General features: G+C 40.1%; 2 protein-coding genes across 6 annotated transcripts in view; one reads left to right on the top strand and one right to left on the bottom strand.

Moving 5' to 3' along the window:
• Positions 1–232: 232 nt before the first annotated feature.
• LOC310929840 (protein polybromo-1-like) lies at positions 233–14117 on the bottom strand (the record flags this gene model as incomplete). 5 transcript variants are annotated; one of them, XM_083892696.1, is made up of 29 exons in its annotated part: positions 233–396; positions 1161–1374; positions 1475–1524; positions 1817–1981; positions 2328–2480; positions 2558–2759; positions 2849–3050; positions 3121–3304; positions 3415–3572; positions 4383–4528; positions 4605–4850; positions 4942–5099; positions 5490–5675; positions 6583–6794; positions 6883–7522; positions 7631–7736; positions 8423–8702; positions 8799–8893; positions 9016–9157; positions 10344–10560; positions 10661–10746; positions 10830–10915; positions 11476–11574; positions 11662–11730; positions 11825–11941; positions 12396–12545; positions 13514–13661; positions 13757–13854; positions 13977–14117. In XM_083892696.1, the coding sequence occupies 29 exons, from the start codon at positions 14115–14117 to the stop codon at positions 233–235; spliced, it is 4914 nt and encodes a 1637-aa protein (XP_083748822.1). The 5 variants fall into 5 exon arrangements, with proteins under 5 accessions (XP_083748822.1, XP_083748823.1, XP_083748824.1 ...); XM_083892697.1 differs by having other exon boundaries at positions 1161–1365; XM_083892698.1 differs by lacking the exon at positions 1817–1981 and having other exon boundaries at positions 1161–1365.
• Positions 14118–18238: 4121 nt separating this feature from the next.
• The window catches only part of wdr77 (WD repeat domain 77), a 6639-nt gene continuing 4591 nt past the window's right edge, over positions 18239–20286 (top strand). Inside the window, exons 1-3 of the mRNA XM_083892728.1 lie at positions 18239–18375; positions 19640–19825; positions 19917–20058. Of these exons, the coding sequence (XP_083748854.1) occupies positions 18267–18375; positions 19640–19825; positions 19917–20058 (437 nt within the window). The 5' untranslated portion in view covers positions 18239–18266. The remainder of the gene's footprint in view (positions 18376–19639; positions 19826–19916; positions 20059–20286) is intronic.

Genomic DNA, 20286 nt, shown 5'->3' with positions numbered 1-20286 from the left:
ACGAGTGCATCCATCACAGAATGACAGTCTGAACAAGAACATATTTGGAACAGTGTATATCTGAAATGTTTAAACAACAGCAACAAAAAAAAAACAGCTTCAACACTGAAGGCACCTTACTACAAACACTTATCAAATGACAATACAAAGCGGACACCTTTTTTTAGTGAGCTTACACCCGTCTTCCTGTCTCACAGGTTTGGGAACAGAGGCTCAGAACAATGTGAACATGCTACAGGTTGTGCGTCTGGCGGATGTTGAGGGTATCTCGCAGCATCAGGTCACGGAGACGCCAAAGTGCATCAGCCATAGTCTTGTGTGCCCCCTTACTCTTCAACCAGTGGGACGGTAGTCTGCTCTCTTGCTCTTTTGTCAGGCGCACGTCTTGTTTTTTAACTGAAATAGTAAAAAAAAAAAAGATAAACATTCAAGGTGAAACAAACTGCATCATCAATATACAGTATAATACAGTACAAATGTTGTGAATGGCTCTGGTACTTGGGTTTCTCTGTAGTCAAACTATCCATCATAGAATTTTAACGCCCTCCTTACAAAGGTTTTACGGTAAAACAATGACTCAGGCTGATTTGTAAGGACATTAACATCCACTTTTCAAAATAAAACACTAAGATTTATACTGTTTCCAGCATCTTCATACTCTTTGATCACAGTCATCCCTGCTGGATTAGAAGTGGGAAAAAAACAACAATATGGGACTTTCAAATTTGAAATTCCTCAAAAACTGTGCAGAAATATCTGATTAGCAGTACGCTAGTAATCATAGATGTCCTGAACACAGTGTAGTCTGTCTTGTCCAGAACTTATGGAAATTTTAGTTTTTATTTATTTAGTCAATGTGCTTTATTCATTCTTATTCAGAATATTTAGAGAACTCACTTTATACAGTTCCTCAAAGTCCAGTTATCAGGTCTCTAAAAACATAGCTGTGAAGATTTTCATTATTTTTGATTTCATGCGTTTTATTTTTGAAAAGTGGATGCTAATGTCCTTTCAAAGCAGCCTGAGTCATTGGATCACAGCTGTTTTACCTTAAAATTCCTTGTAAGGTCCCTGCAATTGCACTAAAAACATTTCATTGCACATGTCTTGATCTTCTGAGATCATCACATAGAGCAAAATGTAGCACTTCAAAAATTCACCTGAGAGAGCTTGGTCCCACTTGCTAATGGTAGATGATTCTGCAGAGAGACCCTCGATGTATCTGAGATATGCGTCGGAGTGAAGCAGCCGCTGAGTCTTGGCCGGCGGGGACACAAACATTGGCGTGGACGGCTGTTGGAGCGCAGCTTGTCCCATCAGGCCTTGTCCTGGATAAGGCGGTGGAGCTTGCTGTCCCGAACCCATCAGACCGATCTAATAATAATAATATTATTTGTTCATATTTTGAGTTGCACAACCCCAAATTGTACATGGTCTGTGGATTAGGGCTCTATAGCAGGTTTGAATGGATTACCTGTGACCCATGGATATTTCCTTGTCCATGACCTCCCATGCTGTTGACACCTGTGGTATTCAACATCAAGACACAGTCAATTCAGTACAAATACTAAATTAATCTACATGTAACACAATTAGGAATGCCAATATGGATATTTTAATTTGAATATAAAGGTTTGTTCATTCACTACCAACAGGCCTTGCGCTAATGACCCTGTTGAGGTTATAGTCCCTCAACTGAGTGGTTATCAACTTAAGGGCTAAGCCTATAGGTACAGGTATCCCCTCCAGCAAGTCAGATTGGTAGACGGGAAGCAACTGCGAGGCAAGGTGGATTTGGCAGTGGTTGCGCTCTTACCAAAGTATGGCATTCCATGGAACCCAGGCATAACGGGAAGAAGATGATATTGGGGAAAGACAGGCACCCCCATGTGATGTGGTGGTATGCCAGTCAAACTAACCATGCCTTCAACACGGCCCTGCAGGGGCATCATAGCTGATCTATATGCACCCATCATATGTTCTACGGAAGGGGGACAGTAGTCACACAAAACAGCGACATGCATCAGTCAAACATGCATCACTAACAAGGCATGCATTATGCTAAATATACTATAAACAGATCATTTTGAGGAAGATTAGTGGGAATAAAGGCCAAAACAGAACAAAAACATACGATGAAAACAATAGGGTGCACATGCACTACGCTCAAGCATCAAAGATGCAACAAAATCAAATCACAATGCTGCAACATTACATACACACTGCCATGAGTGGGATTAGAGATTTTAATCTAGCAGTTCAGCTTCTTATTCCCAGCGCGTCTACTTGTGAACTGGACAGCCACGTCTGCATCTATGAGGGGTTACCTGACACATGCGTCATGCTGGGATTTAGCATCCCCATGGGGGTTGGGGGAGGCACCACCCCCATCAGTGCCCCTACTGGGGTACCTGCTCTAGGGGACGTCTGGTGATGGGCCCGCTCACGCTCCTGCTGCTCTGCCACTTTCGCTGCTCGCTCTGCAACAAAAGGTACAACATTATACTTTATACTTTATATATATATACACCTAAAGGTTAACTAAGGTTTGTCCCACCTTCATACTCTGCTTTCCTGGTACTCTCCAGGTTCCTCCACTCGGTGCCAACGAGGCGGCTCAGGTCCCCGAAGGAGAAGTCCGGGTGCTGGGCTTTGATGACAGCACGCATCTCGCTGCTGAACAGGATGTAGCCGCTCATGTTGATCTTCCGCTTCGAGCCTTCCTTCTTTGTGAGGCCTTTGATGGATTTTGGTGTGGACTGCAAAAACACACACACACACACACAGAATAGAATATACTATCATGTACAAAAATGACTTATTAGTTGTTAAATGTGTCCACCCTGACCTGTGGAGCAGTGTAAGGCATGATATCCATGTCACTGGACATGGACGACTGCATCTGGGGGAGATGGTGGTCCCCGAGCTCGCCATCGTCATCCCCAAGGTCCTCCAGTTCCTCATCCGTCATGTCAGCAAACTTAGCCTCCAGTTCCTCGATCTTTTTGTCCAGCAGCGGCGATGGCTCCTTCTGAGGCACGATGAGCTTTCTGTAAGATTAGACCAGGGTCATTCCTCTGGATTTTCAAAAGAACAAACTAAAACGTACAGGTCACTCACCTAAAGTAGTAGATTTCATCCTCCACGACCTTCCCCGAGAGTGAAAAGCGCTTGAGCCCCTTGAATTTCTTCATCTGCTTCTCACTGTCAATGTAGCGACTCTCGCAGAGCAGGACGTTCTCTTCTGGGACTTCAGTCAGTCGACATGACAGGTACTCTTTGAAGCATGACACTACACACTTTCCTATTGAAAACATTTTGTTTCCGCGAACACAAAACAAAAATAGTAATTGCATTGTGTGGATATCAGTTTTTTGGTATTCAGTTCAACCTGATCTAATTCAAGGAGGGTACCAATGATGCAGGTCATGGGACACGTCTCCTCCAGGTTGCTGAGGAACACCTCCTTCTTGTAGAACATCTTCGTGGGCTCGTGCTCCGTTTCTTCTGGATGGATGAATATGGGGCCAAAGAAGTAGCCCGCTCCATCGCGCATCCACATTTTCTCAATCCTGTTAAATCCCAACAAACACACAACAACACACTTACAGTATATTATGTCCTTGTTCAAGTGTGTTAACGTCTTTTCCCAAAGTCTTTTGTATGTAAAGCTCCCATAGTGTGGTCCTATCGCACATATATTATGTGAGTTATGGAAGTCTATATACATTAACTTGTTTTTATGGTCAAAAACCTCTTAGTTGCTGCAAAAGAGCCGATAGAAATCTCTCCTTACTGAAGCTCTCCTCAACCGTGCTGTTTCAGACTGAAATCTCACCCCCAGAAGACAGAACTTTCCCAACTGTCTTGTGATTGGCCAGGTCCCTGGAAGTGACGTAATGTTTAAAAATAGCTTTGTCACGACTCCCCGCCGCAGTCTTTTTTACGCCTTTGACCCTGAGTCGGACCCAGAGTCAGAAGACCCTGTTGCAGGTGAAGCACCTCCACAAAGGACGTTCTTCTTCTTCTGCGGTTCCGCAACCGGATGTGCCCGAAGCAGGAGGATCTGCTGTTCAGGAGATGGGATCCTTAGGTCACGATTCCAGGCTTTTTTAGAGCACTTGCAGAGCCCAAGAATACAATAAAACCCAGCGTTCTCAGCAGTGGCTGAACTGTTTGTTTCCAAACTTTAGGGCTTCATAAACGAGGTAATGGCGCAGATACATCGTTAATTTGACCTTCCGGTCTATGGGAGCTTTAATTGAATTTATGACTATAATTGACAACATGCTTATACAAAGTAAACAAAAGGCAGACATTTGTTTAGACTCTACTTCACAGTATAAGCAACCATTTGAAAATAATGAAAGCTCCATCTCTACCTGCCCACTCGGTGGCGCACTAGTCCATGAGAACCAATGTAGACAAAGTCTCCCATTTTGAGCCAGTGGTTGTTGTAGCAGAGCTGCTCGTAGTACTGACATCCAGGGTCTGCATTGGCCATATCCATTGGAACGTCCTCCCTCTCCTACAGAGAGACACGTGGTTTCCTAAAAGTAATCTGTAGCAGTTTTAAATTGAATTTAGTGGAAAGTGGCATTTACCTTGTCTACTACACCGTCAATCATTTTGCTTTCATCGACGGCTGGTTTCTCCTCTTGTTTGGGGGCAAACATGGACGCCACGCGGACCACGGGTAGGGGCACCTCTCTGGGAACCAGTCGAACAGAGCTCAGGGGCATGGTCCACAACTTGATCTTCTTGAAGGACTTGGATTTGGCGAAGTAGCGCGACTCGCACACATATACGTCCTCCGCTCTGAAGCCGTCTGGGTGAAGTTTGAAATATTCCTTTGACAGGATCGTAAATCATAAAACCCTGGCCAGCGTTCACTCATAGCTACACATTATACACATATTACACTGCAGATCAAGCATTTACCTTCACAAACATGACCACACATTTCCCCAGGATCTTGCTGATGGGAGCTTTGTTGTAATAGTCGCCCTTAAAGACTTCCTTCTCCAGGAACTTTCTCGTGGCGATGTGAAATGTTTCGTTTGGTCTGTAGAACCAGCAGCCATATAGCCATTTCTCACCTGTATTTATTAGAGATGGGGGGAGGGGAAACTGACCTAATTAGATCCTATCATCATAAATATTATGTCTTACTAGAGAAAATACTGATAATAGAGTATATTAATGCAGAAAATACAAAAAAAATAATGATTTAGTCTTCTGGTTTCCTCCCTGAAGCCAACTTGGAAGCAACAATATACTGAATAGCCACCAGAGGGCTCTAAAAAGGGTGAGTTCATGGTCTCAATTGCTAGTTCTGGGTCACCTTCAATAGCACTTCAATGTAGACTTTGTGATTCATGTTCCCGTCATGTGGATCTCGAGGCTTCTAAACGGGCATTCTTATGGGAGATCTCATGTCTGGTTACCACTTGTATAAAAACACATGATGATTGGTGCTATGAACTGACCAGCATCATCTTCCCAAAGGCGTTCAATGTAGATGATATGGGGCTGGAGGTTGGGCTCCGCAGGCTCCACGTACACGTAGTCTCCCACATGGTACATGCTGTCCTTGAAGCTGCAATCCTGGCTGTAGGTGCGCTGTAGGTTAGACTGCCACGATCCACCGGCCGAGTCCTCTCTCTTCTCAGCTTCTAGTGATTCACAATGTACTCAAGTAAGTTAATGTGAAGTATATACAGTACAAATGGATTTCCTGAATTTCAAGGTTTGCAAATATTTTCAAAGGATCCTTGTTCAGGTGAATTTCAAGTCATTCCGAGATACTTTTTGTTTTTGAGAAGAAAGTCAGCTCACTGGCAAAAAGCATCAGGGCAAATGGATCATTTCCTGAATTTCAAAAATTCATGAAAATTATTCCTTAAGAGGTTTGAAAATATTTTCAACGGATCCTTGTTCAGGGCGATGCCGACTATCATGATGGTGAATTTCAAGTCATTCCGAGATACTTTTTGTTTTTAAGAAGAAAGTCAGCTCACTGTCAAAGTGCATCAGGGCAAATGGATCATTTCCTGAATTACAAAAATTCATGAAAATTATTCCTTAAGAGGTTTGCAAATATTTTCAAAGGATCCTTATTCAGGGCGATGCCGACTATCATGATGGTGAATTTCAAGTCATTCCGAGATACTTTTTGTTTTTGAGAAGAAAGTCAGCTCACTGTCAAAGTGCATCAGGCCAAATGGATAATTTCCTGAATTTAAAAAATTCATGAAAATTATTCCTTAAGAGGTTTGCAAATATTTTCAATAGATCATTGTTCAGGGCGATGCCGACTATTATGATGGTAAATTTCAAGTCATTCCGAGATACTTTTTGTTTTTAAGAAGAAAGTCAGCTCACTGTCAAAGTGCATCAGGGCAAATGGATCATTTCCTGAATTTCATAAATTAATGAAAATTATTCCTTAAGAGGTTTGCAAATATTTTTGACAGAACCTTGTTCAGGGCGATGCCGACTATTATGATGGAAAATTTAAATTCCGAAATTCAAAAGACAACTTTCATTTATTGAAGATAACCAAAACATTAAAGAGCATACCCTTCTTCTCTTCTTCCCGCTTGACATTGTCCTCCTCAAACTCCTTGGGGAGCTTCTCTTTCTTCTCCTTCTCCACATCACTATGCAGGTGTTTGGAGGTATAGCTGAGAGCCGGAGACATCAAGATCTCCCCATTCTTACACAGCTCATCTCTGATCCGAATGAAGAACTGCTGCAGCTCCACAGCATCTTCAAAGATCTCAGAGTCGGTCCTGAAACAAACAAAAAGTGTAACACTAACTCTGTCTTTCTTTTGTTATGATAAACATGCAATATCAATGCTCTGAGGTGATACCTCACCTATTCAATCGCCTGGCCTTTTCCAGCACTTCAAACATGTGGTCCTGGAATACATCCAACCTCTTATAATGTCCTCGGTCTACATGCCTACGCATTATCTCGAAATTGAGCTGCGGCTTCTCAGGATTTGCAGGATCTAGAGCAGGAATCTCAGCGAGTGAATCGCTGTAGCAACGGCCCTCGTCATCTTGGTGACTGTGCACAGAAACAAAGAGGCTGCGGATGAGTTCCTGGATGAGGCGAGGCACATCGGGCACGTGAGCATCATCTCCTCCCTCCAGGTCACGCCTCCTCTCTAAAAGCACCCTGTGCAACATCAGGGCGTCCCGGTAAATCAGAGACTCGGGTTCGTTGTAAGTGCAGGCGTTGTTGAACATGAGCACAAATTCCTCTACGAGTGCGTCCACGTCTTGGTACTTATTCGCCAGCATGTGGCTCTTGATCTTTTCCATGTCCACAGGTTTCTTGATCGCTATGTAATAGTCGGGCAGCTCGGCGCGAGACGGCAGCCGCAGGAAGATGGTGCTGAGGCGGCGGCCTCGTTTATCTGTGTAGTTCTTGACAGCCTCGTAAAGCTCGTTCAGCTTTTGCTGTAAGGGTGTTAAATACTTGGACTTCTTCAGTGTGATGCTATTCTTTCCTGCATTCAGATAAAGTGCACGTGTGTTATTAGTAACCAAAATCTCTGCGTACTGATCATCATTTGTTTGCATTCAATTGAAAAAGAAGTAAAACCTGAGTGCCGTACTTATTTTCAACTTGGGGGACATGATGTCATCATCATCAGTCGCTGGTCCAAGGTCCCTGCGTCTGTCTTCCATGATCTTCTCTAGGATGTCTGCGTCATTGTACACCTTGAACAGAACAAAGACGTTTTTTCCAAAACGTTATACCACGCTACATTTAGGGACTCATATTATACCCTTATTTCTACAAGTTCACCTAGTTCCCATGAACATGTCTGTGACATGCTTTGGTCAAAATACCTTAAGGATGAAGCACCACAGCAGTTCAATCACTCTGCCAAAACAGCCCTGTTCAGAACGCTCGCTTTTGAGTGCCTGTCTCTTTAAATATGCAAATGAGACACAGGAAACTACGTCACTGTCACTGAGGCTAACGGCAGCTAACAGCAGTTAGCTTTTGGAAAAGCCATCATTATCGCCGTCATATATAAAATGTAAATCCTCTGAGGCTGGAAGTTTGTGTAGAACTCTGTGCTGCACTATTGCAGACAAGAATAGAACACTTCGCAGACTTCCGCTCTTACAGATACTTTTGCCCTCGCCTGCACTCTCGCATCAACAATTCCAGGAATGTGTCATTGTGACGTAGCAATGAGTGCGGAAGTCAACATCGCGTGTTTTATCTCTTGTACTTAGACTGAGGCGGACCACAAAATCATGACTGAGTCATCTTTTTTCACACTTTGCCTCTAGAGTCCCAAATATAAGTATTAAAATTATTAAAACGTTGATTTTGCATCATATGTCCCCTTTAAAGACAAAAAAACATTGAGGATTGAGGAATTAGACCTTACCTGGGAACCTTCCTCGTTGTAGTGCCGTGCGTTGCGGAACATCAGCTTCATATGTTCCAACATTGAGTCTTCGGTCATGTACTTGTCTGAGCGGATGTTGTACTCGATGGTCCTGAGGTCCATTGGCTCCAGGATGACCTTGTAGTAGTCAGGGTAGTCCTTCTTCGAGGGCTTGACCATGAAAAGGTCACACAGTCTCCGACCGGTGCCGGCTTGTCGGGCCTCAGTCACCGCACCGAAGAGAGCTTTCATTCGGTTTTTCTTCGTGTTCTTTTTGTGACTGGGGGGAAAAAACACAGCGAGTGCACGGTCATTCTCCTTCCCCAGGATTAAAAAACGACCAAGAGTTTAGTGAGTAAAAAGTGACAAAGTGCACCTTTTTCTTTTAGTACTACTGGTGTCAGACGTGGCAGACGAGAGCATGCTGTCTCCATCATCATCGTCTCTCTGTAAAAGCTCCTTTCTCTTCATCTAGACAAAATAACAGGCGACGCTTATCATCATCATACACTGGTGTTTAAAATATACCATGTGCACAATCGAGAGCCCTCGCAGAACTAACACAGAAAGTGCAAGCAGAGGTTGGCACCGACCTGCTGAATGTGCTGGAGCTTGAGCGCACGCTTGTAGATGGTGGAGTGGGGGACGTTGTAGCGCTTGGCATTCTCCAACGTGAGCGTCAGGTCAGAGTCGACGTGCTCGACGTTCTCGTATTCGTTGTTCTTCATCTTGTTCCTGTGGGGAATTTTTACGGGCGCTCACATTTGGATAGGAGAGCACAGAAATACTGTACTGTACAGTGAAAGCGTGTGATGCCGTTGGGGGTAGAAAATAAAAAAAAGAGACAATGTTGGTGAAAGAAAACAAATCAATGATGAAAACAAGAGCAGATTCTTCTCTTTTCTCGTAGGACAAGCACATCTCTACAACAACGTATGTCAGAAAATTTGAGTTTTAGAAACATCCATTCATCTCCTGAGTCAATTCAATTCATTTCATTTTGCCATTTCTTTTGAAAATAACTAAATACGTTTTTTTTAAAGGATTGAAAGTCCCTGTAAAGAGTGGCAATCTTGTTTTAAATCATGAAAAAAGCTTCAAACAGTTTCATCGATTATCAAAATAGCTGATGGTTAATTTAGTAATCGATTAATAATCGATTAATCGTTTCAGCGCTAGCTACAACGCGATTTGAAAGAGTCACTAGTATGTGCAGAATCAGCTGTTTATCATATATCGTCTAATGTGATTCTGGTTTTTTTTGGACAAATGTCACTTCCAGGGAAGCTCAGCTTCTCTGGGAGTCAATAGAGCAGTGGGCGGGTGCAGATGCTGGGCTTCTGCATGATGATTGGAGGAACTGTCTGAAAGGTGGAGCCAGTTTTTGATTGACAGTGTTACAGAAACATACACGACACCGGAGACTTTTCTGCCTCAGTCCTGTGTGTTATTTCTTCGGCGATATAGTTCATTTTCATTTCTACAATTTACACTGTAAATAAAAACACTATTATAGCATTTCAGTCATACATAATTATCGCGTTTCCTTGGTATAGTAGTTAATTTGCAGAATTCATGTATAAATAACTGGATACTGAAATGAGCGTCCCCTGAATCAAAGACTAGCAGCCAACCGCCACTGCTGTAAAATTATCTTTTCTGAAAATTCTGAACGTGTTAATGTTTCGCAACATATCCTTACAGTGTTTGAGGAGGACTTATGCAAATATGGCTCTGGCGTGTCATAGAGACAAAACTTCTTCACTCCACAGTATTTTTTTTTCACATGTTCTCAGACACTATTTTCTAACATTTGCTTTACAGGGACTTTAAACACAACTTAACTTGCTAATGGTGACAATGACACTGATACGGCACAAACAATTATAATAAAATCAGGACAGTTGCATTAGTGCCCTACTTGATCTGATGGAGGCACATGGGTTGGCTGATGCGGTGGTAGTAGTCGGGGTAGTCCTTCCTGGCGGGCAGCTGCAGAAAAGGCTCAGAGATCAGCTGACCCTGGCTGTTCCTGGCGCCTCGCACAGCTTCGTACAGCTGGAAGATGGGGTTAGTCATGTCCATGTTAGACGTCATGCTCTCTGCCTCGGACTCGCCCTCGTCGTAGTGAACAGACCCTGAGGAAATATGGGAAAGGAATCAGAAAAGTTATTGCACGGAGCATCCTAATCCACGCCCGAGTGGAAGCATGTGTTTTATACCGAGGTAAAGATGTACCGGAGAGGATGCCTTCCTCGTCACTTTCATACTGAAGAGCCATAGTGATCGCAGAGAGGCGGTCTCCCTGGGCAGACCTTCTATTCCTGGCCCAAACAGTAAGTAATATGAGTAACAGTTTAAAACAGATATACTGTTTTCATTACCTTTGCTGTTGTTTCCACTTTACCTGATGCGAATGCTAGACTTGATTGGCTCTCCGTGTTCCATCTCAGACTTCTTTTGGGCAAAAATCTTTTTAATGGTGTTTGCGTCCTGAAACATGTACATTTGTCAAAGATGAACACTACCATTCAAAAGTTTGGGATCACTTAGAAATGTCCTTATTTTTGAAGGAAAAGCACTATTTTCTCAATGAATATAACATTAAATGAATCAGAAATACACTCTATACATTGTTAATGTGGTAAACGACTATTCTAGCTGCAAACTTCTGGTTTTAAATGGAGTACATACTTGTATAGAGGCCCATTTCCAGTGCTCTAATGGTACATTGTGTTTGCTAAAGGCGTTAGAAGACTATTGGATGATTAGAAAACCCTTGAAAACCCTTGTGCAATGATGTTAGCACAGCTGAAAACAGTTTTGCTGGTTCTTTGACCAAAGGGCAAATTTATTATTTTGAATAAAAATCATTATTTCTAATCTTGTCAATGTCTTGACTATATTTTCTATTCATTTTGCAACTCTTTTGATGAATAAAAGGTTGACTTTTAATGGAAAACAATGGAGAAAAAAATGTATAGGTGAGCCCAAACTTTTGAACTTTTGTAGTTTACCATGTACTTGTATCTAATTCTCAATCACACACTCACCTTAAACACCTGTGATCCAGGCTCGTTGTAGGTCTTGGCATTCTTGACCAGCAAATCTATGTCTTTGGCCATGACATGGACACTCCTGTATTGGCCCAACTAACATACAAAAATAAATCCAATTTAAAAAAAAAAAAAAAAAAGGCAAATGATGCAAATAATATATATGAAGTGTTAATAACATACCTGGATTTTTTGAGCGATAATTTTCAGATCAATCGGTTCCTTAATGATGGCATAATAGTCTGGGTATTGCTTTAAAAGGGGGGAAAAACACAAATTAAATACACATTAAATACCTGCGTCAGACATTTCACTGATGACGATGACTTATGTCTGATGCTCGTACCATTTTGGAGGGAAGCTTCTGGAACAGCTCGCTCACCAGGTGACCACTGGGCTCAGTGTAAGCCACCACAGCATCAAGGAGCTGCTCCAGGACCTCTTTCAGGCAGGTTGGTGCACTCTGCTGTAGACAGACATTAAACACAAGTATGAATTAAAACTCAGCTTTTCTTTTAACATCAATGTCCACTTTAAAGGTCCAGTGCGTGACATTTAGGTGGGTTTATTGGCAGATATTAAAGTATGTTTGTATGAGGGTAAAACAATTATAATTAGCTGTTTTGAAGCTTTAGAATAAGCATTATATATGTACTTTAGGCAAAGGCCTTGCTTCATGTAGGCCACCATCTTGTGCCGTCAAGTTTTGAAGCAGCAGCGTACAACACAAGTAGAGCTGAAACAATTAATCGATGAGGCCTATATTACACCTATTTTTAAAGACTCGCCTTTATGTTAAGATAAATTCCTGCTTTGACGATCATTTCTTAACACTGTCAAATACTCTGAGTTGATTCAACAGAACCTAAACCAATTCTAACACAAGCACATGTGCTCAATGAGATCATAAAAATCACCTCATCTTCAGTGGTCCCCACAGGATTGTCTTGTACGTCGTACCCATCGTCATCATCATCGTCATAGTCCCCTCGCTGAATAAATTCGTTTTTGGTCCGCAGGTAAAGATCCCACAGTTTACAGGCCGCCCTGTACTCGGGACTCTCAGACTGAACACAAGCAACATACAGTATCGCAATCATTTTCTGTGTCATGCAAACAAAGAACCCTGTATTTTTATGTTCCCCTCACACAAATGTTTAAATATATTTAAGTAGACATATTATACACTAGTTCCCTGGTGTCCTAATGAACATGTCTGTGACATGCGTTGGTCAAAAGCACCATAGCAGTTCAATCACCCTGCCAAAACAGGCAGGCAGCGGCTCATGCTACTATTTTGTTGCTAACTTGGCAAACCTGTTTCCAAAGGTAAGCTAGCGAGGCTACGATTGGCATTAGCGTAGGGCTAACAGTGTTTGTAACTTGGCGAACCCGTTTACAAAGGTAGGCTAGCGAGGCTACGATAAGCATTAGCGTAGGGCTAACATAATACAAACGCTGTGCTATCTCATTAGCGTATATGTTTTCATTTTTCGATTCGCATTATCGTGGCTGACAGTCACAAAACAGCTAGCTTTTTGTGCCTAATGAGGTTGCACAGTGTTTAGTATTATGTAAGCCTTTATGTTCCTTATCAAGCCATTACCATAACTGAAAAATCTTCTTCAGCTCCCACTATAGGAATACATACTTAAAGGTGGCATATGTAAGAATTTGGCCAAAAACGGTTACTACATTCAAATTCAAAATACCGAGGTCTTTTAGGTTCCGTTTTCTGACATAACTGGCAACCCATGGTTGTGCGGCAGCTGAGACTCTACTGACTGCAATGATTGGTAGGTGGCACCACATGCCAAAACAGCAGAAGATTTTTTTTAATGCAAATGTTTTGGCTGTACTGTTGTTGTAGGTGAGTTGAGTTTGTTATATGAATATATTTACTGAGTCTCTGTGACATATTAGGAGGATTTTATGGCCAGTTGCTTTAGATTTATTACATAATGCACCTTTAAAATATAAGGATTAAAATGATTAAAAAGTAGATTTAGCATAATATGTCTCCTTTAACGTTTACCTTGTAATACGTTTTAGCGTTATTAAACAACAGCTGGAAGTCAGCGGTGAGTTGATCGACGTCGTCATACTCCTCCATCTTCAATTTCTGCTGGATTTTCATCATGTCGATGGGCTGAGACACCACGTGGTAGTAGTCCGGTTGATTCCTGTTTTGACAATTGCACACCTGTGAGTTTTCTGTGTTTTTCAGGGGTTTTCTGGACACATTAATAATAATAAGCACTCGTCGCTGTCTCCTCACCTGCGTTTAGGAGCTCTGATGAACAGCTCACACAACATCCTGCCCTGGTCGTCCTTATAATCTCTGATCGTGTTGTACAGCTCGTGACAAACGGCGATCTACAAAAGCAAGGAATCAAACACTGAAAAATATCCACATCCTATCGCCCTCGTCAGCGACTTCATCAGTCTACATTGTTAGCATGCTTTAAAAAGAGGGTAACTCAAATTTGTAAAATTACAGGATCCACAGTCGGTATGTTTGAGGTCCTTCTCCTCTTTCTCCCAAATGAAGACACTAACGACGAAGTCTGGCTATCGTCAAAATCTCCTCCACTCACACTGCTAGAGGGGGAAGTCGTCCGTCTCCTTTTCAAGGCCATGACGATCCTTGAGGTGAAGATGGAGTCCGATAAATTAACAGTTCAAAAGAGTTCATAACACTGGAATATGACGGTGTAAACAGGAGGGAAAACAGGGGAAACAGCACAAGGATTAAGACATCATCAGATCAGATTCAGGCCTCATTCATATGTGGATATGAACCATATACACACCAGATATTGTTCTATAGACAAAAAAATCCAATATATTGTATGCCTCAGTATGCACAGACTGTAAAAATGTCAATAAAAATCAGCAAAAGCATTTTAGCCAAGTCATGTTTGGGGGAGAACAATGTCTGTTACACAGTTGGAGAATTATATCTTTGGAATTACTCTGCAAAAATGTGCTTCATACTTCATAAACGGTGTAAAATGTCTGTATCGGACCAATATCGGTATCAGTAGATACTTGAGTTTGTGATATCGGGCTCGTATTGGGCACAATAAAGAGGTATTGTCCCCATCCATCCCTGTCTACAATCTAAGATCGGATATTCCGCTATCAATGCAACTTGTGCATACTTATATTATCCACTGTAAATAATACAGTGGATACATTTTTTGTTATTTATTAATTAATTAATTAATGTATTTTCAATTGTACTGCACGTTAGGTCAATTATTAAAAATACTTACAAAGGTACATGAACATTTCAGTTCTCATCCTTGCACCTTTATGCTCCACCTTGTTCTATAAATCTAAATGACAAGTAAATATTGACCAGAACCTTTAATATAGAAACTATATCAGAGAAATATGTGTCAGAGAAATTGCAATTCAATATTTTATTTAAATTATAACCACTTTGATTGTAATATATATATATATATATACACATATACACATATACACACACACATATATACAAACATATACAGACATATATAAACATATATACATACACATATATATACATATATACATACATATGTATATATACAAACATATATATACATATGTATGTATATATGTATATAAACATATATACATATATGTATACGTATATATGTATATAAACATATATACATACACATATATATGTATATATACATATATACATACACATATATATGTATATATATTATATACGTATATACATATATACGTATATATATTATATACGTATATATACATATATATATATATATATTGTAAAGCAGGGGCCTCAAAATGAACTTCTAGTCTGGTCAGGAGGGGGCGTGTCAAGTGAAAAAATAATATGTTTTCATATATAATTCATAGTTAAATAACTTATATATGATGCAAAATGAGTATGTCAATAAAAAAAACAGACAGTAAATAAAATAAAAATTACCAGAATTTTAAATGGAAGAGAACATTCCCACATTAAACCACAGCGAAAGGAAATGTTTTCTGTGCAACATTTTAATCGTGACAACAGCAGCAGCTGACGCAGAACATCTGAGCTGACATTTACAGACGCAGACGACAGAAATGTTGTCATGTCTGAGTGACAAATGTCTCCCAGACAAACAACAACAACAGCAGCTACAGTGGACACAGTCTGTCAGTCCCTCAGTGGACACACACACACACAGTCACAGACCGCGGCGTTAGGCTAACCGTTAGCCACCGTTAGCCTTCAGCATCAGTTACCGTTCCAGACAAAAGGCATCACCGCAGTGGCGACCGTGGCGCTACAGCGCTGCCGCTAACAGCAGCGCAGCGACGACAGCCGGCGGAAAACATTGGACTTTTGTCCCGCAGTCATTAAAGTGCGCTTACCTTCTGTCACCGCGCCCACTGCCGCTTCACGACGAGCAAAAGCCAATAATCACTTATCGATTTCCCACAGAAGGATACGAGTGTGAAGTCAGCGGCAACTCAGCGGCCTCACTTCCGGTTTCACAATAAAAGCATGTCATGATTTTTGAAGTTTATTTATTTATTTATGTATTTATATATTTATTTATTTCATTAATTTGGCATATACAGTACTGTGCAAAGGTCTTTGGCCACCATTAGACTTGTTGTTTTAGCAACGCTATAACGACAATAGAGGATACTTATTTCTGCTTCACTTTCCTGGAACACATCCAGAAAATATATATGCAGTTTTTTTTTTTTGTTTTTTTTTAATAAATTAATTTAAAAAATGTTTTTTTACTAAAAGCATGTTAGTATTTAGTGTGATCTACCCTTACACTTGAACAATAACACAGCTGTTAATACTGGAGTGGAACCTGAATTAATGTTACTGTTAAATCCTATGTTTGTCCTACTATTTCATTAAAAAAAAAAAAATCTGCTGAAAAAAACGTCTATTACACCAGGTTTAATCAAGACATGCTTGAGCATTGCATACACATGCTGCATGAGTTAAATTCATTGCCAGCTCACTAATATGCAGTATAAGAGCAGCTTTAAGTCACATCACTTCATTCCAAATTCCAATTATTCCAGACTTTGACAGATAGAAAAAACCACAGAGCTGGTGGTCCAGTGAAACTTTTGCACAGTACTGTATATATTTGTTTTGCAGCGACGCTCAAAGTGTGGGCCGCGGCCCTCTCGTGGGCCGTGAGTGTGCTGCAGGTGGGCCGTGAACGCTCATTAAGGCCATTTTTAAACGCCTCTCCGGGCAAAAAAAGTGTGCTTATTCACATAAATTCTCAGTGCAGCTGCAGTGAAACACCAATGACAGAGAGCAAAACTGAAGATTCTAAATGACACATTAGAGGACAGTCTTTCCTCCTAATCAAAAATGAAAGGAAAATGTCTTACTTTCTTTTCTTCTTTACAGCCTTAAACAATTAGCCACTCCTGTCTTGAGCAGGTTTGACCACATTTCTGAGATATGACGAACTGTGTCGACGAAAACAAAAGCAAATCAGGGAATAAAGAAAGAGTCCAGCTTGATATTCAAACATGTAGTGTATTAAAAGTGAAACCCACATTGTGTGCTTTAAATATCCCAGTAAACTCTCTCAGCTGACCTCCGCGTTTACAGTGTATTAATGACTCTGTTTGTATTGCTATTGGTTTGTATCATCAAGGTTCAATATAGAGTTCTTTTTTTTTTTTTTTAACTTCTCACTTATTGTAATAAAATTACTTGATTGTAATGGTCAATTATTTTATGAGTGAAGTGTAGAATACACAGAATTCCATGAAATAATTGTCTACACATTGAATTAAACTGCACACTAAAAATACATTTTATTGCATTGATTCATCATATTGGAAGGATGTTTAGGCTCAATATGAAAAATAGTCCAAATGTTACACAAGTTTATTTTATGTGATATTGCACTATTCATATATAATTGTATATATAAGCCACGGTGTACAGCACTCATGACGCCCTGGCTGCGACCTTTAAATGTACATATTATAATAACTACAATTAATAATATTTTATTACAATTTGAAGATATACTGAACCATCTACATTTAAAAAAATGGTTACTGGCATGTCATAATTTCACAATAAAGGTTTTTTATTTTTTATTGTTTGAACGGTAATTACTGTTGTAAGTTTATATGTAAAACTAACTCGACTAAATCAAGTTTTAAAAAATCGTCATGTCATACATTTACAATAAAGTTTTTTTATTTTTTTATTGTTTGAATGGTAATTTCTGTTGTAATTTTATTTGTAAAACTAGCTAGACTAAATAAAGTTTTTTATTTGTTATTGTTTGAATTGTATTTACTGTTGTAAATAAAGTTTTTTTTTTTTTAAATCGTCATGTCATAATTTTACAATAAATGTTTCTATTTTTTATTGTTTAAATGGTATTTACTGTTGTAAGTTTATGTGTAAAACTAACTAGACTAAATAACGTTTTAAAAAATACTACTTTACTACTAAACAGTAGGGGGCAGTAACACGAGGTCGCTGCGTCTCGTCTGCCAAACGTGACCCGGAACAGGAAGTGTGTGAGTGACCATAGGTCGGCCCCATGCGTTGCTGTTGTTGGCTGCTCCATTCATTTATGAAACAGCAACCTTAGCAGCACATTTCGCACACGTCTCTGTGTTTATTTGTTTGTTTGTTTTTTTTTAAAGTACAGCCAGTCACTTCTTAAAAGCTCACTCTAACGGCGACGGTAGTTACGGCGGCGACGAAAGAATCGAAGCCGAAGTTATTTACCGAGCCTCAAGTCGAGTGCAACCTCTGAATGAACAGCGCAGTGGAGGCAAACATGGTGAAGGAAAACCCCTGGAACATTCCCCCTAACGCTCCCACCTGCATGGAGAAGCATCTGTGCGCTGCGCAATACAGAGCAGGTAAGAAACTAGCGCAACAAGAGCTCTGCGCAATCAGGCGCAGATTCATCCCACGTGCAATAGACTGTACATTTGCATAAGTGCAATATCAGAGGAGGAAAGTAGAATTACACAATAGGTTTCTTTGTTTACGTTTAAAATATAGACCTTTAATTTTCCTGAAGTATGTTTCTGTTTGGGAGTTACTGTACTTAACTAGGTTTTAAATCACAGCCGTTACTGAGTGAGTGAGTGACATTTGTGACCTTTGACCCATTTTGACTGACACATTATGTGTTTAGGTATTTTATTTTATTTGTGAAGGTTTGCCTTTAATTAAAAACAATTAATGTGAGAAGTTTCCCCCCCAAAAATAACCCAAAAGAACAGGATACTTTTTTAGACCAGTACTTATACTTGTACTGAAATAAAATGTTATCAAAATCGTCATGTTATTTGTAAAACTAACTAAACAACGTTTTAAAATAAATCGTCATGTCATAATTTTTTACAACAAAGGTTTTTATTTAATTACAAAATAAAGTTTAAGAAAAATTGTCGTGTTATTTGTAAAACTAACTAAACTAAATAAAGTTTTAAAATAAATCGTCATGTCATAATTTTTTACAATAAAGTTTTTTTTATTTTATTACAAAATAAAGTTTAAATATTTTATTTTATTTTGTTAAACTAATCATTTTATTTTTTTTTAAATCGTCATGTCATAATTTAACAAAAGAAAAATAACCCCAAACTTTTACTCTGAGTAAACTTTAAACAGGGTACTTTTTTAGACCAGTACTTATACTTGTGCTGAAGTAAAATGATGAATATGAAAAATAGTGGTACTTTCACTTGAGTAGAATACTTTTAGAATACTCTTTCCACCTCTGTGCAATATACATATATAATATCCCATGTTCGATCTTTGTTTATACTCCTACTGTATTACATTAGAGTTATATATATATATAACTCTATAATGTACATTCTATTTTAACTTTTGATTGTCATATTGTTAATATATTTCCGGTTATACTTTCCTCGAAATGCATGTTTATTATCTTTATCTTTACTGTCTTTGCTGCTGTTACTCTCATTAAAAAGTTAATAATGGACTATCTTAGCGTATCTTAATAACCGGACAGACAGACAAACCTGCTGAAGATAACACTGGTAAACACGTGGTTGTTGACACAGCTCCAGGATTTTAATAACTGTGATGACTGAATGTAAACATAATGTGTTTACGTGTCGTCTCTTCCCTGCTTGTCTTTGAACTCAGATGGCAGTCTGATGCTCGGTGCCTCCAGCCTCACTGGCAGGAGCTGGCAGGGATCAGTGTGGATCTACAGTGACCCCGAGCAGGCCCCGAGCGAGGGATTCTGCAAAGCTGGTGTGCAAACTGAGGCTGGTATCACCGATGCCAAATGGGTGACGGAGAAGGCCGTTGCTGTCGCGTCAGACTCAGGTTAAAACAATTTTCAAAGCAGGTACCGTGTGAAGCAGAGCAGCGGGCTGGCCGTGGTGTTTAAAAAACGGGCTTTGTTTGACCCGCACAGGTGCCCTCGAGCTCTGGGAACTGGCGGAGGACGAGGCCCTGCTCGTGAACCGCTTCACCAAACAGGAGCACGATGACGTCGCCACCACAGTGAGCCCCATAACTGGAGGGAGCGGCGTCGTCACGGGCAGCATGGACTGCAGGTTTGATGGTGTTTTAAATCAAAATCTCACACAGTCAACGGGTTTAAACAAGAAAGTACTGAACCTTTTTTTTTTTTTACCTGAGAGAAGGGGCAGGAATGATCAGTTTTAATGAGACCGATATTACCATTCAAAAGTTTGGGGTCACCTATATCATTTTTGTTGTCTTTTCCATTAAAAGTCACACTTTTATTTATCGAAAGAGTTGCAAAATGAATAGAAAATATA

Source organism: Microchirus variegatus, assembly GCF_963457635.1.
Source record: "Microchirus variegatus genome assembly, chromosome: 7".
Lineage (NCBI taxonomy): Eukaryota > Metazoa > Chordata > Actinopteri > Pleuronectiformes > Soleidae > Microchirus > Microchirus variegatus.
This window is presented reverse-complemented; position numbering and strand designations above follow the sequence as displayed.